The 21,658-nt window shown below is 36.9% G+C and overlaps 1 protein-coding gene across 13 annotated transcripts in view; it reads left to right on the top strand.

The window, feature by feature from the left end:
- Positions 1 to 21,658, top strand: part of LOC124385302 (protein unc-80 homolog) — a 54,790-nt gene that overhangs the window by 16,413 nt on the left and 16,719 nt on the right. For 7 of the 13 annotated variants that reach the window (XM_046848604.1, XM_046848613.1, XM_046848641.1 and 4 more), the window contains 30 exons: positions 297 to 444; positions 3,433 to 3,483; positions 3,945 to 4,093; positions 4,238 to 4,401; positions 4,776 to 4,984; positions 6,249 to 6,293; positions 6,746 to 6,852; positions 7,780 to 7,927; positions 8,353 to 8,525; positions 9,082 to 9,294; positions 9,931 to 10,066; positions 10,193 to 10,326; positions 10,945 to 11,125; positions 11,204 to 11,416; positions 11,973 to 12,070; positions 12,144 to 12,344; positions 12,785 to 12,892; positions 13,169 to 13,307; positions 14,615 to 14,796; positions 17,002 to 17,133; positions 17,662 to 17,848; positions 18,289 to 18,417; positions 18,607 to 18,750; positions 19,391 to 19,491; positions 19,600 to 19,686; positions 19,777 to 19,960; positions 20,064 to 20,158; positions 20,815 to 20,904; positions 20,989 to 21,090; positions 21,311 to 21,491. In XM_046848604.1, coding sequence (XP_046704560.1) covers positions 297 to 444; positions 3,433 to 3,483; positions 3,945 to 4,093; positions 4,238 to 4,401; positions 4,776 to 4,984; positions 6,249 to 6,293; positions 6,746 to 6,852; positions 7,780 to 7,927; positions 8,353 to 8,525; positions 9,082 to 9,294; positions 9,931 to 10,066; positions 10,193 to 10,326; positions 10,945 to 11,125; positions 11,204 to 11,416; positions 11,973 to 12,070; positions 12,144 to 12,344; positions 12,785 to 12,892; positions 13,169 to 13,307; positions 14,615 to 14,796; positions 17,002 to 17,133; positions 17,662 to 17,848; positions 18,289 to 18,417; positions 18,607 to 18,750; positions 19,391 to 19,491; positions 19,600 to 19,686; positions 19,777 to 19,960; positions 20,064 to 20,158; positions 20,815 to 20,904; positions 20,989 to 21,090; positions 21,311 to 21,491 — 4,231 coding nt within the window. The remainder of the gene's footprint in view (positions 1 to 296; positions 445 to 3,432; positions 3,484 to 3,944; positions 4,094 to 4,237; positions 4,402 to 4,775; positions 4,985 to 6,248; positions 6,294 to 6,745; positions 6,853 to 7,779; positions 7,928 to 8,352; positions 8,526 to 9,081; positions 9,295 to 9,930; positions 10,067 to 10,192; positions 10,327 to 10,944; positions 11,126 to 11,203; positions 11,417 to 11,972; positions 12,071 to 12,143; positions 12,345 to 12,784; positions 12,893 to 13,168; positions 13,308 to 14,614; positions 14,797 to 17,001; positions 17,134 to 17,661; positions 17,849 to 18,288; positions 18,418 to 18,606; positions 18,751 to 19,390; positions 19,492 to 19,599; positions 19,687 to 19,776; positions 19,961 to 20,063; positions 20,159 to 20,814; positions 20,905 to 20,988; positions 21,091 to 21,310; positions 21,492 to 21,658) is intronic. The other 6 variants (XM_046848650.1, XM_046848594.1, XM_046848583.1 and 3 more) reach the window with 4 other exon arrangements.

Below are 21,658 nucleotides of genomic sequence, written 5' to 3'. Positions count from 1 at the left end.
AATTGGCAAATAAAAAAAAAACACTTATCAGGATGTAAATATAATGAAATTTATATAGGTTCAGCATTTGATCTATACGATATACTTTTTGTACCTTTTGTATTTATAGAAGTGTCGGAATACACATACAGAGGAACACACAATTTGACAGGATGTTTTTACTTACAGTCATGAAGCATGAATAAAAAACGACTGGTGTATCCAGAACTTGTGATATTTTACTTTAGTATCTAGCACCTTAAGATCATGTGTAGTAGTAAGATGTCTGTTCACACTGTCTGACTTCCCCTGTGTAGGCTCAGAACTGCATGACCAGTCTGTACAAACTAGATAAAGTGCAGTTCCGGCAGACCATGAAAGAGTACGTCAACAAGGATTCTCTCAACAACATAGTGGACTTTCTGCATGCCCTTCTTGGCTTCTGTATGGAGCCCATCACTGACAGTAAGAGGAAATTTCTACAGTCAATATATTTCACACTAGCTCAAAACCAGCTGTAAGTTTTTACTCAGTAACATATAAAAAGCTGATATTGAAAAGAAATGTATGTTAATATTAATTATTACTGTAGCTTTTAAACCCAGTTAGAGAAAATCATAATATCCTCCATTCTATAAGCATTTCAATATTTATGTGGCATATGATATACTCAGATATATTTCCCAAATAAAGACACCACCATAATGCCACATATGATCAGGCAAGATCATGACACATGGAATCTGTCCCTACTTTACTGCATTTCTGTGTGTCTCTCCAGGCTTTCTGTGTTTTTGCTAGTGTGTTTCGGTCTGTTTATTCAGCATACAATGTTTTGTAGTTTGACATGATCTCTAAACATTGTAGCTTTAAAAAAAAAAAAAAAAAGATAGATAGATAGATAGAAATTAATATTATTAGTCTAAGGGTTTAGGAAGTATACTGCACTCTGGATAAATAGCCCCTCATTTCCTCAATCTGTAGTGTTACAATCTGGAACTGTAATAGACTTTTAATGTATGTGTTTATAATCTAATATACACCTTACAATGTCCTCTCTTTAATAGTATGCCCTCTTCAGTTATAATAAAGTGTTCCTGTACGGTTAAGACCCCCCGTGAGTTCCGAAAATCCGTGAATTTTGCCCCAATGGTACCTTAGTGAATTCATCTAGACATTATGTCACTTTAATACAATAATGTGTTTTGAAAAATTATGAAATTTGTAACGTTCCTGAATATTCGGTCCTGCTGGGAAATTTCTGGGATTTTTTTCAGATAATCCACAACAAATTAGGTTTCAAATGAGAACCTGCTAATTTTTCGAGCCGCGAGTTCCGAACCGCAAATTATCTGGGGTTGACTGTACATTTATGCTAGACCTTTTTTTTCACAAACAGTGCCTTCCAAAAGTATTCAACCCTCCTTAAAAATTATTTGGTAATTTTTGTTCAGGCCAGTCCATGATACGACTCTTTGCTCTCTAATTAACTCTTACAGAGGTTGGACGTATGTTTCAGGTCATTGTCTTGTTGGTGAAGTTTATCCGAATTAGCCACAGTCCAGGCAGAATCGCATTTATGGAATGAAAGCAATGTTGATTCACTATTCTTTTCACCTACAATAAGTCACCAACATTCCCTTCTTTAAAACAACCCCAAACCATTGAGCTTCCTCCAGAAAGTCTGATAAAATCTTCTCTCCTGTTCCCCGTCTTCGAAAAGTTCTTCTCTTAGGGCCAAAAATGTCAAATTTGGACTGTCCACAGAATTCTTTTCCAGTCATTCACTGTCCAATCGTTGTGTGTTTTTGCCTTTTATGTAGTTTGAACATGCAAGTTCTCAAAAATGCTAAAAAGAAAATAAGGTGTTTTTAAACTTTTGACAACACTGTATGCTCTTAAAGCAAATGTTAAATAATTTTTATTAGTCAGCAGAAACCCCCTCAGACTATTACTTGTAAGAACCACATTTTGCTGAATAGCAGCTTTGAGTCTGTCGGGGTACGCTTTAACTAGCTTTGCATGTTGTTTGGGAGTGATCTTCTATTCTTTGTGGCAGATTTGCTCAAGGTTTTTTCAGGTTTGTTTTATGACAGTTATTAACCTAAATTTTCAAACAGTGCCACAGGTTCTTAACTTGATTGAAACCTGGGCTTTGTGATCTGGTTACTGTAGAGCAGTCAGCTTTTTGTTTCTCTAGCCACTTATGCGTGGGATTTTTTTCCTTGCTGAAAGGTGAGATTTCTCCAAAGCTTTAGTTTATTGGTAAAGTGAAGCAGGTTCACTTGCAGTATCCCTCCTACATTCTTTAATTTTAACAAAAGCATCCCCCACAACACACACATGATGCTGCAAAGACCATATTTCACTGATTGATGAATGGACAGTGTTAGGTTTGTGCCACATGTACTGTTTTGAATGTTGTGCAAAAAAGCTCTGTTTATTGCTTGTCTAACCACGAAACCCTTTCCCACATTTTTGCAAGGCACTGTATTGTGACACACAGTTTACACAATTAGAGTAAAGAAAGGGTGTACACAAATGAGTATTACAGCTTTGATTGTTTTATTACCAATCAAGGAAGTCCAAATCAAACCAAATAGTAAATCACAATCTGTGATGTTGGGCAATTTAGGAAAGTATCTTCTGTCCTATTCAAAAACTCATATATTAATATATATATATATATATATATATATATATATATATATATATATATATATATATATATATAAAAGTGGTCGACTTTTTGTAAAGATATTTTCGTACATTGCCTATACACGGACATATGCAAAATGAATTCAAAATATATGTTCCTTTTTTTCGAAAATACTATGTAGGGAGCAATAATATTGCTTTAGAATTAATTGATCATGTCTGTTTGTCTTTTTCCATTCATTTTTCTCCACATTTCCATCTCTCCTCTGTCTTTCGCCTCCCTTCAAACTGTGTTTTAGGGAATGGTAGGGACTCTAAGGGCAGTTTAGGCTGTAGTGTGAATTGTGTTCTCCTTTTCTGCCCTCAGATGTACCCTCTTCCCATAAAACCCCAGTATGTGTAAATATTTTTTCCTCCATTACTCAGTCACTCATCCTTTCAGCAGACTTGCCAATATTCGATTATTAAATGATAGATTGTGCATTTTTATTTAATGATGTGAACTAAATTCTAATTAAATTACAGTACTATAAAAAAGTTGGCAAGTTAGTGAACATATGAGTGGAATGATAATGAAACCCTAAAGGTCCCTAGGAGTATGAGGTTTTGGTGTGTCTGTGTGTTTGTGTGTGTGTGTGTGTGTGTATGTGTGTGTGTGAGAGAGAGAGAGAGACAGAGACAGAGAGAGAGAAAGAGAGATTGAATCCCATCTTTTGGGTGGGTTAGTTTTTTCCTGAAAACTACATGTCTGTGCTGGCCTGACACCAATGTTGCCCCACATCTCTTCTCTTGCAGAATACGGCAGTGCAGGTGAGAGGTCCAGGAGGGCGAATAAGCGAAACTTCGGTAGATACACAATATGTAAATTTGCTGCCAAAAAAACCCAAACAAACTAGACATTACTCCCATTCCTGCACCCCTCCCTGTGTCTAAGGTGACATTCTTGCCATCCAGATAGTGAATACATCAGAGTAGCAACCACTAAATAAATGAGATCTTTCTCATGTCTTAAATTACTTCTTTTTCGGAATCAGAACAAAAAAAAAAGGTAATGCTCTGATTATGGGAGCATAACCTGATTGTTAGGTCAAAGACTGTTATCAGGCCACAGACATTTGCATGTGTAGAATCCTTCGGTCCCTTTGCCTTGCATATGTGCTTTATAATTTTTTTTCTACATCTTGTATGTGCTGATGGCTTCTTGCTTGCCCTTGTTCTCTCACTCATGCCTGACCCTCAATTCAGTTGCTCCATCTTGTCTTCCAGCATTGTGTGCAGCATCTAAAATCACTTCTGTATGCTTTCAGACAAGGCTGGCTTTGGAAACAATTTTGCTACTGGAGGGGATAAATCTCTCGCTCAGAACATGGAGGCCGTGGTCGTGGGCTGCATGTTCAAATCCCTCATAACCAGATGTGCATCCACTACCCACGAGCTGCACAGTCCAGAAAATCTGGTGAACAATTATGAATTGTAGATGATAAATTCTTAAGTAGTATATATTGTGTGAATGCTCTGTACACTATCATGTATGTTTATGAGTCTTTTTTCCCTCTCTTTCTTTCTTATGTACACAACTAACAAAAAAACAAAACAACAGGGTCTGTACTGTGACATTCGACAGCTGGTTCAGTTTATCAAAGAATCGCATGGCAACGTTTTCCGTCGCGTGGCACTAAGCGCCCTATTGGACAGTGCAGAAAAACTCAATGCTACAAAGAAAACTGAGGACAAAGAGGAGACCAGGGCAACTGGACAAAAAAGGTTACTACATTACACGAATGTAGTAAAAGAGACACTTAAATTAATTTAACACACAGCAATATAATATCAGGTTCAGACAAATTACAAAAAGTAAGAGAGGAATAGGCATTCATTTTTCTTAACATGTAGCACAGCACCTTTTACAATTGTTGTAACACAAATGTGCTTGACAACCAAAACCGGTTTCTTTGCTTGAAGATTTTGTCTGTACTTTGTTTTTCTGTTTTTCTGTGTTTTTTTTTTTTATAAGGAAAAATAGTCACTATTTTGCTTTTTAATTCTTTACATTTTATTATTCGTCTCTTCCCAAGTACCCTTAAAGAGCCATTTTGCTTAACCTGACTAACATCTGTTGTAATGTGCATGTTTGTCAGTGAGGAACAGATTCCTGGAGCTCTGTTAGGAAGGAAGGACTTCTGGAGGAAAATGTTCAAGTCTCAGAGTGCTGCCAGTGACACCAGCAGCCAGTCAGAACAGGACACATCGGAGTGCACGACTGCCCACTCAGGCACCACTACAGACCGTCGCTCACGCTCTCGCTCCCGACGCATCTCGCTGCGCAAGAAGCTTAAACTTCCCATAGGTGTGTGTGTGTGTGTGTGTGTGTAGTGTGTCAGTGACATTCAGTTCCCCTCATTATTGACCTTAGAACTCACTGACTGTCTGTGACTTGTGTGTAATATAAAATGATATTTCATTGTACATTTTCTGGACTTGGGTTGGGTCTTGCTTATCTATAATTATGTTGGCTTGAAAGATCCAGCATTCTATTTATCTTCCTTTTCTTTTTCTTCTGTTGGAAAATGTGTACCATTTTTGATGAAGGACCATGAAATTTGACAGAGGCATAGATCTCATATGGGAATGGGGGTCTTATGTTTTTGGGAAATATATGAGAATTACAGTTGGCACCTTATCATAGACGATTTTTCTTTTTATTTGCGATGGCATGTAAACCAAACAGCAAGAAATGGGGGATTTAGAAAGAACCTAGCAACAGTGAGGGATTTTACAGAAAACTCTTATGAACATAATATTAGGTCAAAATTAGGTGTCGTTTCCTAACCAATCAATGAGCTACAACCCAACCAAATGGCAGATCACATTAAATCCTAGAAACACTATAGCAACCATATGAACTCCATAAAAGCCACTGCAGTGACTAGTCTGCTAAATGCCGCAACCAACAGGAAAAATAGGAAACAACTTACCAACTAATTTGCACAGAATAGTAACCACTAAGCAGCACCCTAGCAACCAACTGGGTAGCATGGTTACAAACTAGCAACACTCTTCTTGAATATGCTAGCAACCACCAAATAACATCCTAGCCATCACCTAGGTTAGCAACCACATACCCATGTCCTAGCATTCAACTGGTTATCATAAATATTTTGGATGTATTTAAATAATTTTACATTATATATATTAGCCTTTTAACCTTTACACATTCAAATTTTGTTCACATTTTTTAAGTCAATGACAAACAAAACACTGCTAATCCATTCAGTGTGTTTTGTGGGCTCTGTCAAGCCGACATCATAATTCCCTAATGACATTTTGCCTTCTAGCCTTCTAGGTGAACATTTTGATGGTATTGTTTATTTCTGTGTGATATGATGGTGCCATATCATGTTTCATTACATAATCTTAATTAAGCCATGTGCACATTTTTGAGACTACATATGGCAATCCAGGCTTGTAACCTCTTTTTAACTTTTTCTTGCATGTTTAAAATTTTATTCTAAAATAATAATGAATTATAAGCACATGTCTTATGCTCCTTTGGTTTACTGGAGGTTTAAAACCATCCTCATCTGTCTTTTTGTGTTCTTCTTTGTCGCCAGCATGCCGTAGGACAGTACGCCTTCCATTCACTCTCTCCGTCCTACGTATGTGTGTATGTGTGTGTATATTTGGTGATCTTTACAGACCTATAAATAAAGATTATATCCAATCTTTGTGATGTACTTTGAATGTTTGTAAGCCCTGTGTATGCATTAAGCTTTACGTGTGTAAAACATGCTTTATAGTTTTTTTTGTCAACGCCATTTGTGTATGTGTGTTTCTGTGGTATCCTTCCTGCACATCAACCCAGTTGCCATTTCCATATTGCTCATTTGCTCATTACTCAGGTATGAAAGTGCTTTTGCTTCCACTGAAGTAATTATCTTCTAACCAAAACACTGCCTAGACTGCTTTCATAGGTAGTACTTTAGCAAACATATAGAAGATAAATTATGATAAAATGTTTACAATAACTATGTTTAAGAAGTCAGGTGGTCTGTTTTAGTTAGGACAGCTATTGTTTTCTGTTGTTCACAACATGTGACCATGTGTGCAGGAAACTGGCTGAAGCGTTCGTCCTTGTCTGGCCTAGCTGATGGTGTAGAGGACCTTCTGGACATCAGCTCTGTGGATAGACTTTCCTTTATCAGGCAGAGCTCCAAGGTCAGACATTTTGATGAGCTGTTATGTGCATTTAATATATTTTTTCTTTTTTTAAAGCAAACCTTCCTTAGAGAGAATAACAGCATCAGGTCACTGTATTTAATATATTTCATTTACTGACACAATTGATGTGACAAACAAGTCTTCATTGTTTAGGAAAACAAAAGGATTGGCCTTGTTGAATATTTTCACATGGGACTGTGTTTCGTATTCCTCTAAAAAAACAAAAAAATAATTTTTGCTAAAGGAAATCTAAGTACTTTTTTCAGCTGCTTAACCAGAAACTTGTGCCAGCACAAGAGCGCTGACTTGCCATGGCATGAAAGCCTCAAATACTTTTGTTCTGTGGTATCTGGTACCAGGATGTTAGCAGGAGATCCTTTAGTCCTCACACAGATAGTTGATTGGATTGACACCTGGGAAACTTGGAAGGCCAAGGCAAATCTTGGTACATATGGTCCTCTTTTACAAACCATTCCTGAACAGCTTTTTTCCAATAGGAGAATTATCCTGCTAGGTGCTACTTAATTAATAAGTCAAAAGTAATATCCACATGAATGGCAGGACTCAAGGTAAACAATGTTTGAAGCATCACAGTGCATCCACCAGCTTGCTTCTTTCTCATTGGGCATCCGGGTGCCATCACTTTCCCAGGTACAGTAAATTATATATCTCACAATCCACACGATTGCTGTGCTATGGGCACATAAGGTCAAAGATCACTATATGGTGTGCATCAAAGGGTATAATAATATTATTTGATTTGTAATTAGCATTTTATTTCTGTACTTCTCCTTTTTCTGTTTGGAAGAATATTTAGTATGTTGTCCATCAGTTTCTGATTCTCTGTATATGCTATTACAATAAGAGGTCGTATTCTCGGAAAACAAAACATTAACCTTGAGCCTTACCACATTGTCTTGCCAGGTGAAATTCACCAGCGCCGTCAAGCTGTCAGAAGGAAGTGCTACAGAGTATGGCCGGGAGGAGGAGGAGAACTTCTTCAAGAGGCTCGGTAAATGGCGGTCTGGTCGACGGAACCCATCCAAGCTTCACCACACAGAGGAGAAAGATGGTAGAACCCTGGGGTTTTCCCCCCTCACGCCCCTTTATACGTCCACCACTCCCTCTGTGTTTGTGCCAGTCTGTGTCCTGTCATGTGCTTCTGGTGCACTCACTGTTCTCTACCATCTTCCATGTCAACTCTGTGTGCGTGTTTGTTTTTGTTTGTGCATCTCGGTGGAAAGCTGTCTGGTTACCCAAAGACAGTGAGTCTTGTCTTTTTTGTCCTGGCTCTCCATGGCCTAATATTGACTCCCAGAACTACCAGCTCTCCCTAAGAGGTGCCTCAATGTGAAGTACTGGATGTGTACATGATAACATCACATTGTTTAAATGAATCTTTTTTAATTGAAATGAATTATAATAATAACATAAAATATAGAAAATAAACACAAATTACCAACAGACCAACCTCAGTTGTGGATTTATCTCCACCAGGATGCCATGGATTCCCAGAACGTTTGGCTTCGAACCAGGAGGCAATGAAGAATAAAAACATAGTGAATCTTGGCGCCATCAGACAGGGCATGAAGAGGTTCCAGTTCCTCCTGAATTGCTGTGAGCCAGGCACCATACCAGATGCTTCTATCCTGGCTGCTGCCCTGGACCTGGTCTGTTCCAATAATTCTCCCAGATCATCTTAAATCATTACCATGCAAGATCACTATAATGTTAATTGTTAATGTTAATGTTACTTTTTGATGTATCAACTAATGTTATTAACTTTAATACATCTTAGCAACAAAATATAAGTTCTATAATCTGTATATTCATTTATTGATTATAAAATCCCCTTAATTAAAAAAAAGATATTGAATCTGGATAGGAATAGGACCCAGGTTGTGCTAGTAATAAACCAACAGCTAAACCATTGTAAACTTGATTTAAGTTTTTTCCATTTTGTTACTTGATCAAAATAACTTCTATTTTTAAAGCATTTTCACAAGTGCCTTAAACATTTGCACAGTACTGCATACAATTGCCATTTCCTTTTTTCATAAGCAGTTCTTCCATAAGCAATCATTTGATCTGGAGCATCTGTGTTCTCAAACATAATGTAACTAAGTTATCTTCCTGAATTATTAAATTACTGTTTAATTGAATTTGTCTGGTTTCAGCATGGCAGAAGCAATCTGTTTATTTGTTTTGTTCCTTTGTTCCCATCAGGAAGCTCCAGTGGTGGCGAGGGCCTCCTTGTTTTTGGAGTGTGCTCGCTTTGTGCACCGCTGTAACCGTGGCAACTGGCCAGAATGGATGAAAGGTCACCACGTCAACATCACCAAGCGAGGGCTTTCACGAGGACGCTCACCTATCGCTGGGAATAAGAGAAACAACAAGCTGCAGTGGAACGCAGCAAAGTATTTTTACCAGTGGGGTGATGTGAGTCTGTGTTAACATTGTAATGGGGAATTATTTATGAAGACTAGATATGTTTGAAAGTTCATAGATGTTTAGAAGAACTTCATATTTTTTTAAATATAAAAAAGAAAAGAAAAAAACAGGTTCCCATTACTTCTCTATCTTTGCACTAAGCCAGTTGCTCAAACAGACAAGCCTGTTTACATTTTCAGATGACAGGGCAGCTCGTAAAAATACTCTTTGTTTTAAAGTAATGATGGTGTTTTAAATTGCGTAAATCATCAGGACAACAAACTGAATTTTCTGTTTCCACACGGACGGTTTTAATTGCTGGATGTGCGCATTATGGCGGATTTTGGTGCTTGATTTGAGACTTCGTGTATCAGTAAAACAAATGATTATTGTTTAAAAGCAATTTTTCTGTGTTAATTTCTATATTTGATTAAAGAACGTGGTGTATACATGTGTTTTGCATTGAAGATTTTAATTTTAAATCTTTAATATAAATTTTTTTTTATACTATATTCATTTATGCAGTGGTGCTTGCAGTGTACTTTTTTTCAATAATTTACCCAACATTTATTACCAAAACCTGTCTAAGGTCAGTAAAAAAAAGTTAATGACATAAAATATGTTGTATCCTGTATTCTCCAAAAGGCAATTGGCACCCGTCTGAGCGAGCTGTGTCACTCGGACAGCGAGAGTCCTGCTAACATCCTGGGCTTTATTTATGATGAGGAGAGCAAAAGAAGGGCAAGGAAGGAAGATGAAGAGGAAGATTTCCTGGATGACAGTAGGAGAGACAATAGAAATAAAGCTCTAGCTCATTCCATAGAATGATCACGTTACCGATCTTGTCTGGTATTTCTGTGTCTCTCAATTTAATAGAGACTGAATTGTGTATTTCTAATTTTCACAGGTACTGTAAACCCTACGAAATGCAGTTGTCCCTTTGCCCTTAAGATGTCCGCTTGTCAGCTGCTTTTAGAAATCACGACCTTCCTGAGAGAGACTTTTCCCTGCCTTCCACGTCCACGCACAGAGCCCCTAGTGGTCAGAATCTGCATTTGTTCTTTAGTTATAACTGATTAAATATACTGTAACTATAGAGTTTACTGGTATTTTTACCTACCTCAGAATGGGGTTGGACTTGTCAGTCTTTGTTGAAAAACCGTATATTAGCAAAAGGTTTGTGGAAATCTGACCATCATACCATATGTGGGCCTTCTCTAAAGTACAAAATTGGCTAGAATATGCACAATTTTCTTTAAATGCTCTAGCATTGGGATTTCTCTTCAGTGGAACTAAGAGGCCCACATTATGAAAAGGTCTAAGAAAACAGTGAAAGGATTGGAAGAACTGGCCCAGAGCTCTAGACTCAACCCCAATGAACACCTTTGGGATGATTTGGTATGATTGCAACATCATCAAGGTATTCTATTCTATCAAGGTAATCCACATTTATGTTCTTGTGGTGAAATGGGAAAATCCATACAGCCAAAATAAAGTGGAAACCCTTCCCAGAAGAGTGGAGGTTTTTATAATATACTGCACATATAGGACATATAGGAGCACATATAGGAGTGATTGGTCATCCACATACTTTCAGCTATAGACCATAGGGTAGCATCATATGTTCACAAATGTTCACAGACTGTCCTAATATTACAGGATTTAGATAGTTGCCGAATGCGTCTGGACCCAGAATTGGGCCGCCATCGCTACGAAAGGAAGATCAGCTTTGCCGGAATATTAGACGATGAGGACGGGCATGATTCCCTGAACAGCAGTAGTCACACTCTGAAGTCAGACACCACATGCGATGAGAAGAAATCATTTCAGGAACCACTGGGTATGATTTGTTTTTGTGTAGATGACTCTGAAATGCTCGTTCATTGGCATACATTTGATTCTCAGCTGTACTCATCAGCTCCCATCAGGAAGATCCGCATTGGAGGTTCTCGGCTACTGCAAATAAAAGGGGCACGGAGTTTCAAGGTGAAGAAAGGTGGCTCTCTGTCTTCCATTCGCAGAGCTGGCAGTCTGAAGAGCACCAAGATGTCTAGGCAGGACTCGGAGTCTGAGAACGATGCTGAGTCTGATCGTTTGTTGTCTCAGAGCAGAGACACGGTCACTGATATTGGTGAGAAATGTTCTTTGATATGTCTGCCTAGATACAGAATCGCATAGTTGCCATTGTCATGTTTTCAGTTAATATTTAATGCAAATTTGTTTGAATCTTTATGCTTCAGATAATATGTAAAATGTAAAATGTGTAAAGAACGTGTAAAGAAATATGATATAGAGGGTGTTATATCAGCTAACAATGTCAGCTCACCCATTAGTATAGAGGCCCTATTCAGCATGTTAGTCTTTACAGTTCTGTGCATTTTAAATTCCCTGGAAATGTTTTTTACGTCTTTATTGTGATTTTACTTCAACACTTAAAAAAGTTTGAGAGATATTAGCTGAAATTAGACATTTTGAATAAGAAAATTTGTCATGCTTTTCAATTCAACTGTTGTTTGGGCTTGTTTTGTGGTCTTTAGTAAAGAGTCTTTGATTTCTAATTATGAAGGCAAAAGACTCCTTGAGATGTATTTATTTGTTTGTTTGTTTGATTAATGAGGTAAAAACACTTTAACAAGCATTACATATCTTGATTTGCAGCAGTCATAAACCTGTATCTGTATTTTCAGGGAGCCCCTGGAGTGCTAGTGAACCCAGCATTGAACCCGAAGGTCCTGGAAGCACTAGTGGCGTGGACGATTACCACCGCAACATGTCATGGCTACATGTAAGTTCACACACCCTAATACATGTGTATTTGAGTGTGTCCGAGTGCTTATAAACATGTTCTCGCTTTCCAGATCATGATCCTTCTGTGCAACCAGCAGAGTTTTATCTGCACCCATGTGGACTTTTGTCACCCTCGCTGCTACCAACGCCACAGCCGTTCCTGCACTCGCCTTGTCCGTGCCATCAAGCTTCTTTATGGAGAGACTGTCGATAGTCTGAAAGAGAACAGCTCCAGCACTACCTTTAGCAATCGTGCCAAGAAGAGCAAAGAGGTATAAATTGTATTTAGTACTACACACACTGATGTGAATTTGTACCACTATTTACCAGAACCATAAAACAAACTGAGCTTATAGCTATGTTTTATTGTCTAAACACAGACAAAATGTATAATCTAAATGTGCTGGTTGAGTAAAGTGAACACAACTGAATACATAGCTACAGCTTGTTGCCTTATTCACTTTGAACCCCATTAATAATAGTCACAGGACAGCAGTAAAACCCACAATATTGAGCCCTACAAAAATCATCAAAACCCCTGTTTCTTATTATACAATCAATGCAAATGTCTTTATCCAACAATTAGAGTTTTACCCACATTTGTTTATTACCAGCTTATAAATTAAAAGTTGATGCTGCAAGATTTTTTTGGCATGTAGACCTAGAGGTCTTCATGAGCAAAAATAGCCTAAATTTAACAACTCTCTTTCAGTGTTCGGATAAGTCATGTCTGCGGACTCCGTCTATGAAGAGACGTCCTACTGACAGTAACGCGGAGGGGAAGAAAGACACAGGGATGCTGAAATACATTCGCACGCAGGTGCTGCCTCAAGGATTCGATCGTGTTTTTGAGTTAACAGTCCTCTCTCTTTATCTGGCATTCCACATTAACACTAATGTGTATCAGTGACTCAATAGTGGCAAAGAGAAATTTATAAAACATGCGTCACTGTTTAGATTTATTTACAATTCAGATTCACAATTTATGTGAATACTCTAGAGTGAATACTCTAGGAGATCCATTGTCTTAGATTATTCATAGAGCAACAGATTATTTTACATGTGCACAAAAATGTCTCATGTTTTGCATTTGCAGGTAATGAGTCTCTCTCCAGCACCTCTTTCCCTGCTTATAAAAGCAGCTCCTATCTTAACAGAGGATATGTATGGAGACATTCAGCCAGCAGCGTGGGAGCTGCTGCTCAGTGTTGATGAGCACATGGCTGCTGCTGCGGGTCTGTTTCTGATTATTTTACAATATTACAACTACAAACACTAACATTAATAACAGCTTTAACCAAGTAGTTTTAGTACAAGGATTAAAATATAAAAAAATTGCTCAGGCATAAATATATAAATGTCTATACATATTCTTTATAAAATATATACAAAAACACATTTTTTCACAGTTTTTCACAATTATTCACAGTAGTTGAGTTTAAAATATATGCCAATACAGTCAATCTGGATTAAGAATAGTATGATATTAATTAATTAATTAATTAATTCATTAATTATTCTACTTACAAATGTGTGGTTTCTCAGCAAACTAGTTTAATGGCAATATTATTTCTTTGATTTATACACTATATGGAAAAAACTTATAGACAACTGACTATGAGATTCTGTGTGCTTTTTAAACATCATTTAGTGCCTATTTGCTGTTTTAATAACCTCCTCTTTTCTGAGAACATGTTCCACTAGATGATGTAGTGTGGAGATTTGTGCTCATTCAGCCACAATGTGTTAGTAAAGCAAGATACTGATGTAGGTGAGGTGAGGAGGCCTGGGGTGCAGTCAGCGTTCCAATCCATCGCAAGTGTGTTTAATAGGGTTGAGGTCAGAGATCCATAGCAGGTCACTCAAGCTCTTCCACTTCAACTCATCTAAATCATACCTTGATGTAGCTTGTTTTGTGCACAGGTGTTTTTTCATGCAGGAGTAGATTTGGGTCTTCTAGTTTAAGTGAAGGGAGAATTTAATGCTGCCACATCTAAAGATGTGCTATAGACTTGTTTGCCTTAAACTTTGTGGTAAGACCCACATTTGGCTGAAAAAACTTTTTGTCCATAACGTGTATGTCCTGATTATGTAAATATTAATATTTTGTCAATGAATTTACGTTAATAGGGATATATAATGTTTTGGACAGTATATTAGGGCTATGTGTCTCCTGTTGGTCTAAGGTGAACTCTCTTCTGTCTAGACATGTGCTTGACATGTCTAGCATGAAAGCTACAATTTATGTGTAATTAAGTTAAAAGGTAAATACTGTCACCAATAAGCCATATTGGTCAAATGGTAAAAATGTTTTTTATTTAATCTTGAATATTGTCTAAGCAACATAGAGGGCTCTCCCACACACAGAAGACCTCCTGTTCGTGTGCTTCAATGTCCTGTAAAGTTAATATTTGAAAGTTGTTTTGCACTTTCGAGACAGAATTTACAATGTAATCCTTACTTAAACTTCTCTCTCTCTCTCTCTCTCTCTCTCTCTCTCTCTCTCTCTCTCTCTCTGTCTTTCTCATGCATTCCCTTGCAGCGGCAATGTTTCTACTGTGTGCAGTAAAGGTTCCTGATGCTGTCACTGAAATGATGATGGCTGAGTTTCACCATCAGGAATCAAGTCAAAGGATTAACTCAGTGCTCAAGTTCTATACTGTCTGGAGGTTTCGCTACCAGGTGTGGCCTCGCATGGAGGAGGGAGCGCAACAGATCTTTAAGGTACTGAGCAATAATACGTATATAAGTCTCATTTACAGTGAGTGATAATAAAAAAACAGAAACTTTTGTTACAACTTTCATAAGAATAAACAAAGATGTGTAAAAAAAGAAAAAAGTTTTTGGATCATTAATACTCTTCTCTACACAGCTGTTGTTGGTAATCACGGCATTGAGAAGACTGTGGTAAAAAATATATGAGTTTTTTACAAGCTACGACCAATAAGCTCGCGATTTCAAATTTTCCTAATAAATAGTCGTGATTGAACTTTAATCCAGATTTATGATTGGACCTTGGCTTGGAAGTATGGACTTTCTGAATTAAATTGGCTGAATGTTTGGGGTTATTGTCTTGTTGAAACGTATATCCTCTCTCCAGATTTAGTTTCTTTACTGATGAGATTAGGTTCTGCTCTAATATGTCCTGGTACATTTTTCCCTTCATGTTTCCTTTTGATGTCATATGCTATGTGACCAGATCACAAAGAGGGGTCATGAATTGAAAATACAGGAAACACATGATTTAAAACTAATAGACATACAAACAAATTGAACCAAGAGAATAGGAAGCTTTGCAGCAATACACACAAAGCCAGTTTCCTGAAAATATGCTTTACATGGGTTAAAGTGAAATATTTTATGACTAAATGAGCTGAAATCTCCACAGCCACACTCCAAAATATTGATTAGAGGTCATTGTAATAGCACATAGGGACTCAATGTGGAAAGAGATATTCTAAAAGCACATACAAATCTTCTGGTCGGGTGTTCACAAACCTCTGTACATATAGTGTAGATCAAAGACAATATTCCATTAAGATCACTCGACCTCAGGAACAGGCAATTAAGAAAGTTTAACAACTAAGAAACTAAGAAAACCAGGAAAATTTGAATTAGCAGAGTTTCCCAAACTTGGTGCCCATGGACCAACATTGGCTTTCGATTGCCTTTGATTTGGCTCGCAATGCTATATTTCAGTAGTGGAAAAAGGAGAATAAATGCATTTTGAAAAACCTTTGACAAATAAGGACCAGCTTCATGTCTCTCATTAGAGGTCACTGAATGGTTGTATCAGGCATTGTATTAGGCATTGATCTCAATTGTACAATAAATTTGATTGTTTCTCTGGAGAATTAAAAAAGCAACTGCCTTAGTTAAGCAGATTGCATAGTAATAATTCCTATTTCTTTATTTATTTTAAATGTTACGAAGTCAGAAATGTGTGAAATCGTGGCAACTTTAATTTATTAATATATTTGGTGCAATTAAAAATTTATTTTCGGCCTTCAGCCCTCATTCATGTTTGATTTTCAGCCCGACATAGTAAAGATTTTGGGCATGTATGAGAAATAGACTCATAAACTAGGTCTCAAAACTATGAGAAAATAGTAAAAAAAAAAAAAAATGGAACAAATAATAAAATTAGGTATGCACCGAAATGAAACTTCTGGGCCAAAATCGAAACCGAAAATAGTTTATTTTAAATTATTTGAAAATACTTTTTGCATAATTGATTGTATTAATATTAGACTTTTTAATTTTGTGAAATTGTATTAATTTGAAATGTAAAAACTACAAACCCATGAAATAATCACACTTTGGATTTTTTTATTAAAAGTATAACAACAAATTTGAAAAAAATTAAGTATAAAACAAAATTTTATAACAAACTTAAATATATTATTCTTCATTGAGTTCTTTTCAAAATAAAACATTAATTATTGTGCAAACAGCAGTAATACAAACTGTAAACGACAGATGTAGCCACAAGTCGAGAAGAGTTTTTAAGGCTACACAATTTTAATGTAACTACACATAGCAAATTGGACTGCTTTCTATTTCGATAAAACTGGTAGGTTTCTCTTCAAGAACAACAGTTGCTCAGCTTTCTGGCAGGAGAGACGGTTCCTCCTCTCACTGAGAACATGAGATGCTGCACTAAATATTCTCTCACTCTCTTTTTTGCCGGTGCTTGGGGTAGATTTTAGTTTGTATTTCCAGTCTTTTTTTCTTTCGGCCAAAAACCGATAATTCCATTTTCGGCTGTTCGAAAATCCGGTGCATCATTTAATAAACTACTAAAGCATGGAGTACAGACCTGTAGTATAACATGCAAGGCCGTGCTAATAACACATACAACGTGGTGGCTGTTCGTTTTACAATTGTGTCCTCTTCAAACTTTCTTTCTTTCCTTGTTTTTTCTTAAAGATTCCTCCCCCCAGCATTAATTTCACTCTGCCGTCCCCTATTCTGGGGATGCCCTGTGTGCCCATGTTTGATCCACCATGGGTGCCTGTGAACACTGGAACTGTTACAGATGCAATCAGTGAAGATCAGTCTGTAAGTTCACTATGTTGGTACTTCAATTATGCCAAAGAAATGCGTCATTTCCAAAAAAGAAATAAAATGGAAAAAAAAAAAAGTTCAGTTTCAGTTAAATCTGTCTGACTTGATATATACACACACACATCTGTGAGTCCATATAATTGTTTTATTCATGAATGCAGCCGGTTTTAAATTAAAGTATTACATGACAACCTTAGTTGAATCTATAGAATGCCCTAATCTTTGACCATTATATTGCTTAGTTACTGACACAGTTACTGTAAACAGACTACATTGTTTTGACACAGACTACAAGTATTGCTGAAATATTCTTCATAAAGTGTGTTATTTATTGAATGCTGAATTTTGTCACATTATCTTTGTTGCTATTTTATAAAATCAATAAGCCGTGAGAGAGGCTGTGGTATACTGATTTTATCGTTGGTTTTGGGGTTTTCAGAATGCACGTACCTGTGATAAAATCACTGCCACGTATGTCGTCATGGTTGATTGCTTTAATATGCCTCTGTGGTTCACTTCCAGAAATCGTTCTCAGCTCGGGCTGTGTCGCGCTCTCACCAGCGTGCTGAGCACATCCTGAAGAACATGCAGCAGGAGGACGAAAAGAGGAGACTGGGCCGAGAGGCCAGCATCATCACAGCCATCCCCATTGCTCAGGAAGCCTGCTATGAGCCCACCTGCAGCCCTCCACCTGAACAAGAGGAAGAGGGTTAGTTTGTTCTTTTTTCATTACTCGTTTGTCTGTTAGAGACATGTAGATAAGGGGCTGAAATTGTCCTGGATTAGTTTTTTTTTTTTTTCTTTTCTAATTTAAACTAATAGTCTTGTCACATGACCTTTCTCAAGTTTGTATTAAGATCCACCATTAGCAGAGGGGTTTTTTTGTGTATTTTTCTTCCATTTGTCGTGTTTAAAATAGTAATAAATGCAATTTGGCTATTATTAATATAATATTTATTTTTTTATAAATAATATATAAAATAAATAAACATATGATATTTTGAAAGAGCTTTACAATTACAGGAGAAATCTATTGCAATATTTTGCAATAAATATTACTTATCGAATAAAAAATGTGGTATGAGTCTTCAGGACCTCAATCTTTTATCTGTCCTATGAAATCTGTAATGATGTCTGCTGTGCCAACAGAAGACGTGTTGAATCTAGCGTCTCGTCGTCTCTCTGTGAGCCCCTCATGTGCCTCCAGCAACTCGCACAGGAACTACTCATTCCGCCGCGGCTCGATGTGGTCAGTGCGCTCAGCAGTCAGTGCTGAAGGTTAGTGATTTATTGTCAATATACAATGAAGAAAATAAATAAATATATATATATATATGATGAAATAAGGTGTATAGAAAGACTAGTGCAGAGCCTCAATTTTGAATAAACGTGGGGTGATGCATTCACTTTTGTGATGTTGAGAACGTTATTTGCACTATTTTATTTTTAATATATTTGTTCTTTCAGATGACGAAAACACTACAGAACACACGCCCACACATCACATGTTGCAGCCGCCTCAGGCTGTGTTTCCAGCCTGCATCTGTGCTGCAGTGTTGCCCATAGTACACCTAATGGAGGATGGGGACATTCGTGAGGACGGTGTTGCAGGTATAGTGCCGAAAATCTGATTTTTTTTTTATCCTGTGAAAAAACTGTGACCAATCCCACAGTTATTTATGGTACATACCTTCATTTAAAATGAATTTATTTAGTCATGTTTATTACAAATTTACAGCTTAAACTACATGTGACCAGAGTAACGAATATACTGGGGAAGAACAAATTTTAAAAAATGCAATATGCTCCCATATTTATCATTATGGCCCTCCTCTGTCTCATGAGCTTAAGAATTGACCTCCATATGAGACTTGCATAACTGGTGAAAATTAAAACTGCTGCTGGCTCACAAAGCGAGCTCCATGAAGATATGGTTTACAAGGATTGGAGTGGAAGATCATGAGTGTCCTGCCGTAGAGCTCTGACCTTAAACCTACTGAACTTCTTTGGGATGAATTGGAACACAGACTGCCTCCTAACCCTACTTTAGTAATTAGTACCTGACTTTATATCGTTCATTATATCATTCAGTCGTCTATATTGTTAATGATATCATTCATTATAATACTTAAATTGCTTATATACATGCGTCTCTCAAAAAAAAAGCTATATAGCCACTAATAATTGTAAAAAAAAAAAAAATCTTCATTTTTTAATGCTTGCATCATTATTTAAATTTCTGTGTATGTAGTAAGTGCCGTGGCTCAGCAGGTGCTGTGGAATTGTCTGATTGAAGACCCAGCTCTTGTTCTTCGGCACTTTCTAGAGAAACTGACGGTTAGTAACAGACAGGTAAGACATGAATATAAATCCTACATTAATCCTACAGCTGTACATACAGCAACATCATGCTGATGGTGTTTCTGTTACAGTTGTAAGAGGTTCATGATCTCTTTTCAGGATGAGTTGATGTATATGCTAAGGAAGCTGCTTCTCAATATCGGGGATCTCCCTGCACAAACTTCACATATCCTCTTCAACTACCTGGTTTGTTTTTAACCACTGTAGATAGGTTAATCATGATCACAGAAGCATTATGTTTTAGATATGTGAACCCTATTTGTGCTTTTCACACAGGTGGGTTTAATCATGTATTTTGTCCGGACGCCGTGCGAGTGGGGAATGGATGCTATCTCGGCTACACTTACCTTCCTGTGGGAGGTGGTAGGCTACGTAGAGGGTCTTTTTTTTAAAGACCTGAAACAGACCATGAAAAAAGAGCAATGTGAGGTGAAACTGCTGGTCACTGCTTCTATGCCAGGTATCATTTTTTAGTATCTGTAATAACTACTCTTTTTTTTTATCCCATCTATTTTAATTGGGTGAATATGATATAACATTATGTGTTTTTTGTGTGTGCATAGGAACAAAGACTCTGGTGGTTCATGGGCAGAATGAGTGTGATATTCCTACACAGTTACCAGTACATGAGGATACACAGTTTGAAGCCTTGCTCAAGGTAACTGTTGGAGTTTTAGATCACCTTTAAATGGTCATGTAATACAGGAACAGGTGGATACAAGTGCACTTAACTAGACTTTAATAACAATGCAGACAAATCCAAATCAAGAGTCTGAATCATATTTAATAAACATGCAAGCTTCAGGTACAAAAAGAATATTAAAAAATGTGCAGAACAATTCAGAAACAGAATTATCAATCAGAAACTAATCAGAATCTTTAACTTCAGGGAACAAAGTAACATTAGTTTTTATAATTTATTCGATCAGTCAGAAATAATTTTTATTGATTACTTGTTTTGAAGGGACGACATGGACAAATGGACAAATTGCAAAATCGCTTGGTTTTGGGTTTGGTTATGCACTGCATTTAAGCTCAGATAGAGAAGCAAGATTTATTATGGTGTCTATGTACAATATATGCATTTCATTTTACAGTACATAAAAAAGTTTTGCTGAGGATTGACAAATGAATTGTGCAGCTAATACAAACTGTAGTTAAGTTCAGAGAAAACACTGATGTGACATATAGTTTACACAACTGGCACAATTGTTGCAAGGAGTTACCATATAATATACTCCATTTATCATTTGCTTTTTTTTTTTTTTTTTTTTGCATTACCATTTTGCCTCAACCTCTAACTATTTTTATCAGGAGTGTCTTGAGTTCTTCAATATACCAGAGGCCCGTTCAGCCAACTATTTCCTTATGGACAAGCGCTGGAATCTAATCCACTATGCCAAGGTGTGCTTTTTCATATGAGAATTAATTTCTTAGCTTTTCTAGTATGGCATTACAGTTTTACTGCATTATTTGTTTATTTTGCAGACATATGTGCGAGACATCTACCCTTTCAGGAGATCAGTGTCTCCTCAGCTCAACTTGGTCTACATGGAACCAGATAAGGGCCAGGAGCTCATTCAGAAACAGGTGCATCGTCTTTTTGAGATGTTGATGACTCCGTAATAACTTAAGCACTAGTTTACTCTTTTTTTAAATTTTATTTATATATATATATATATATATATATATATATATATATATATATATATATATATATATAAGAAAGTTTGCAGGAAATAAATTGCTTGATTAAGTAACAGGGTAGAGTAAATCTTTTACTTAAATAAGCAGCTTTTCCCTTTTCCAGGTGTTCTCTAGGAAGCTGGAGGAAGTGGGCCGTGTTCTCTTCCTCATTTCTCTTACCCAGCGCATGCCAGCAATGCACAAACAGTCCCATGTCTCTTTGCTTCAGGAAGACCTGCTGCGTCTGCCCTCTTTTCCTCGCACGGCCATAGATGCAGAGTTCACTCTCTTCAACGAGCCTCTGGGTAGCTCTGAAATTCTTTCATATTATATATATATATATATATATATATATATATATATATATATATATATATATATATATATATATATACACACAAACACACACATACATGCATTTTGGGCAAAAGCACCCATTTGTTAGCCAGGTTCTTTTTTTAGACAGTTGCCA

The sequence above is a fragment of the Silurus meridionalis genome, chromosome 1 (assembly GCF_014805685.1).
Source record: "Silurus meridionalis isolate SWU-2019-XX chromosome 1, ASM1480568v1, whole genome shotgun sequence".
NCBI lineage: Eukaryota > Metazoa > Chordata > Actinopteri > Siluriformes > Siluridae > Silurus > Silurus meridionalis.
The sequence above is the reverse complement of the archived record's forward strand: the minus strand, read 5'-3'. Positions and strand labels throughout refer to the sequence as shown.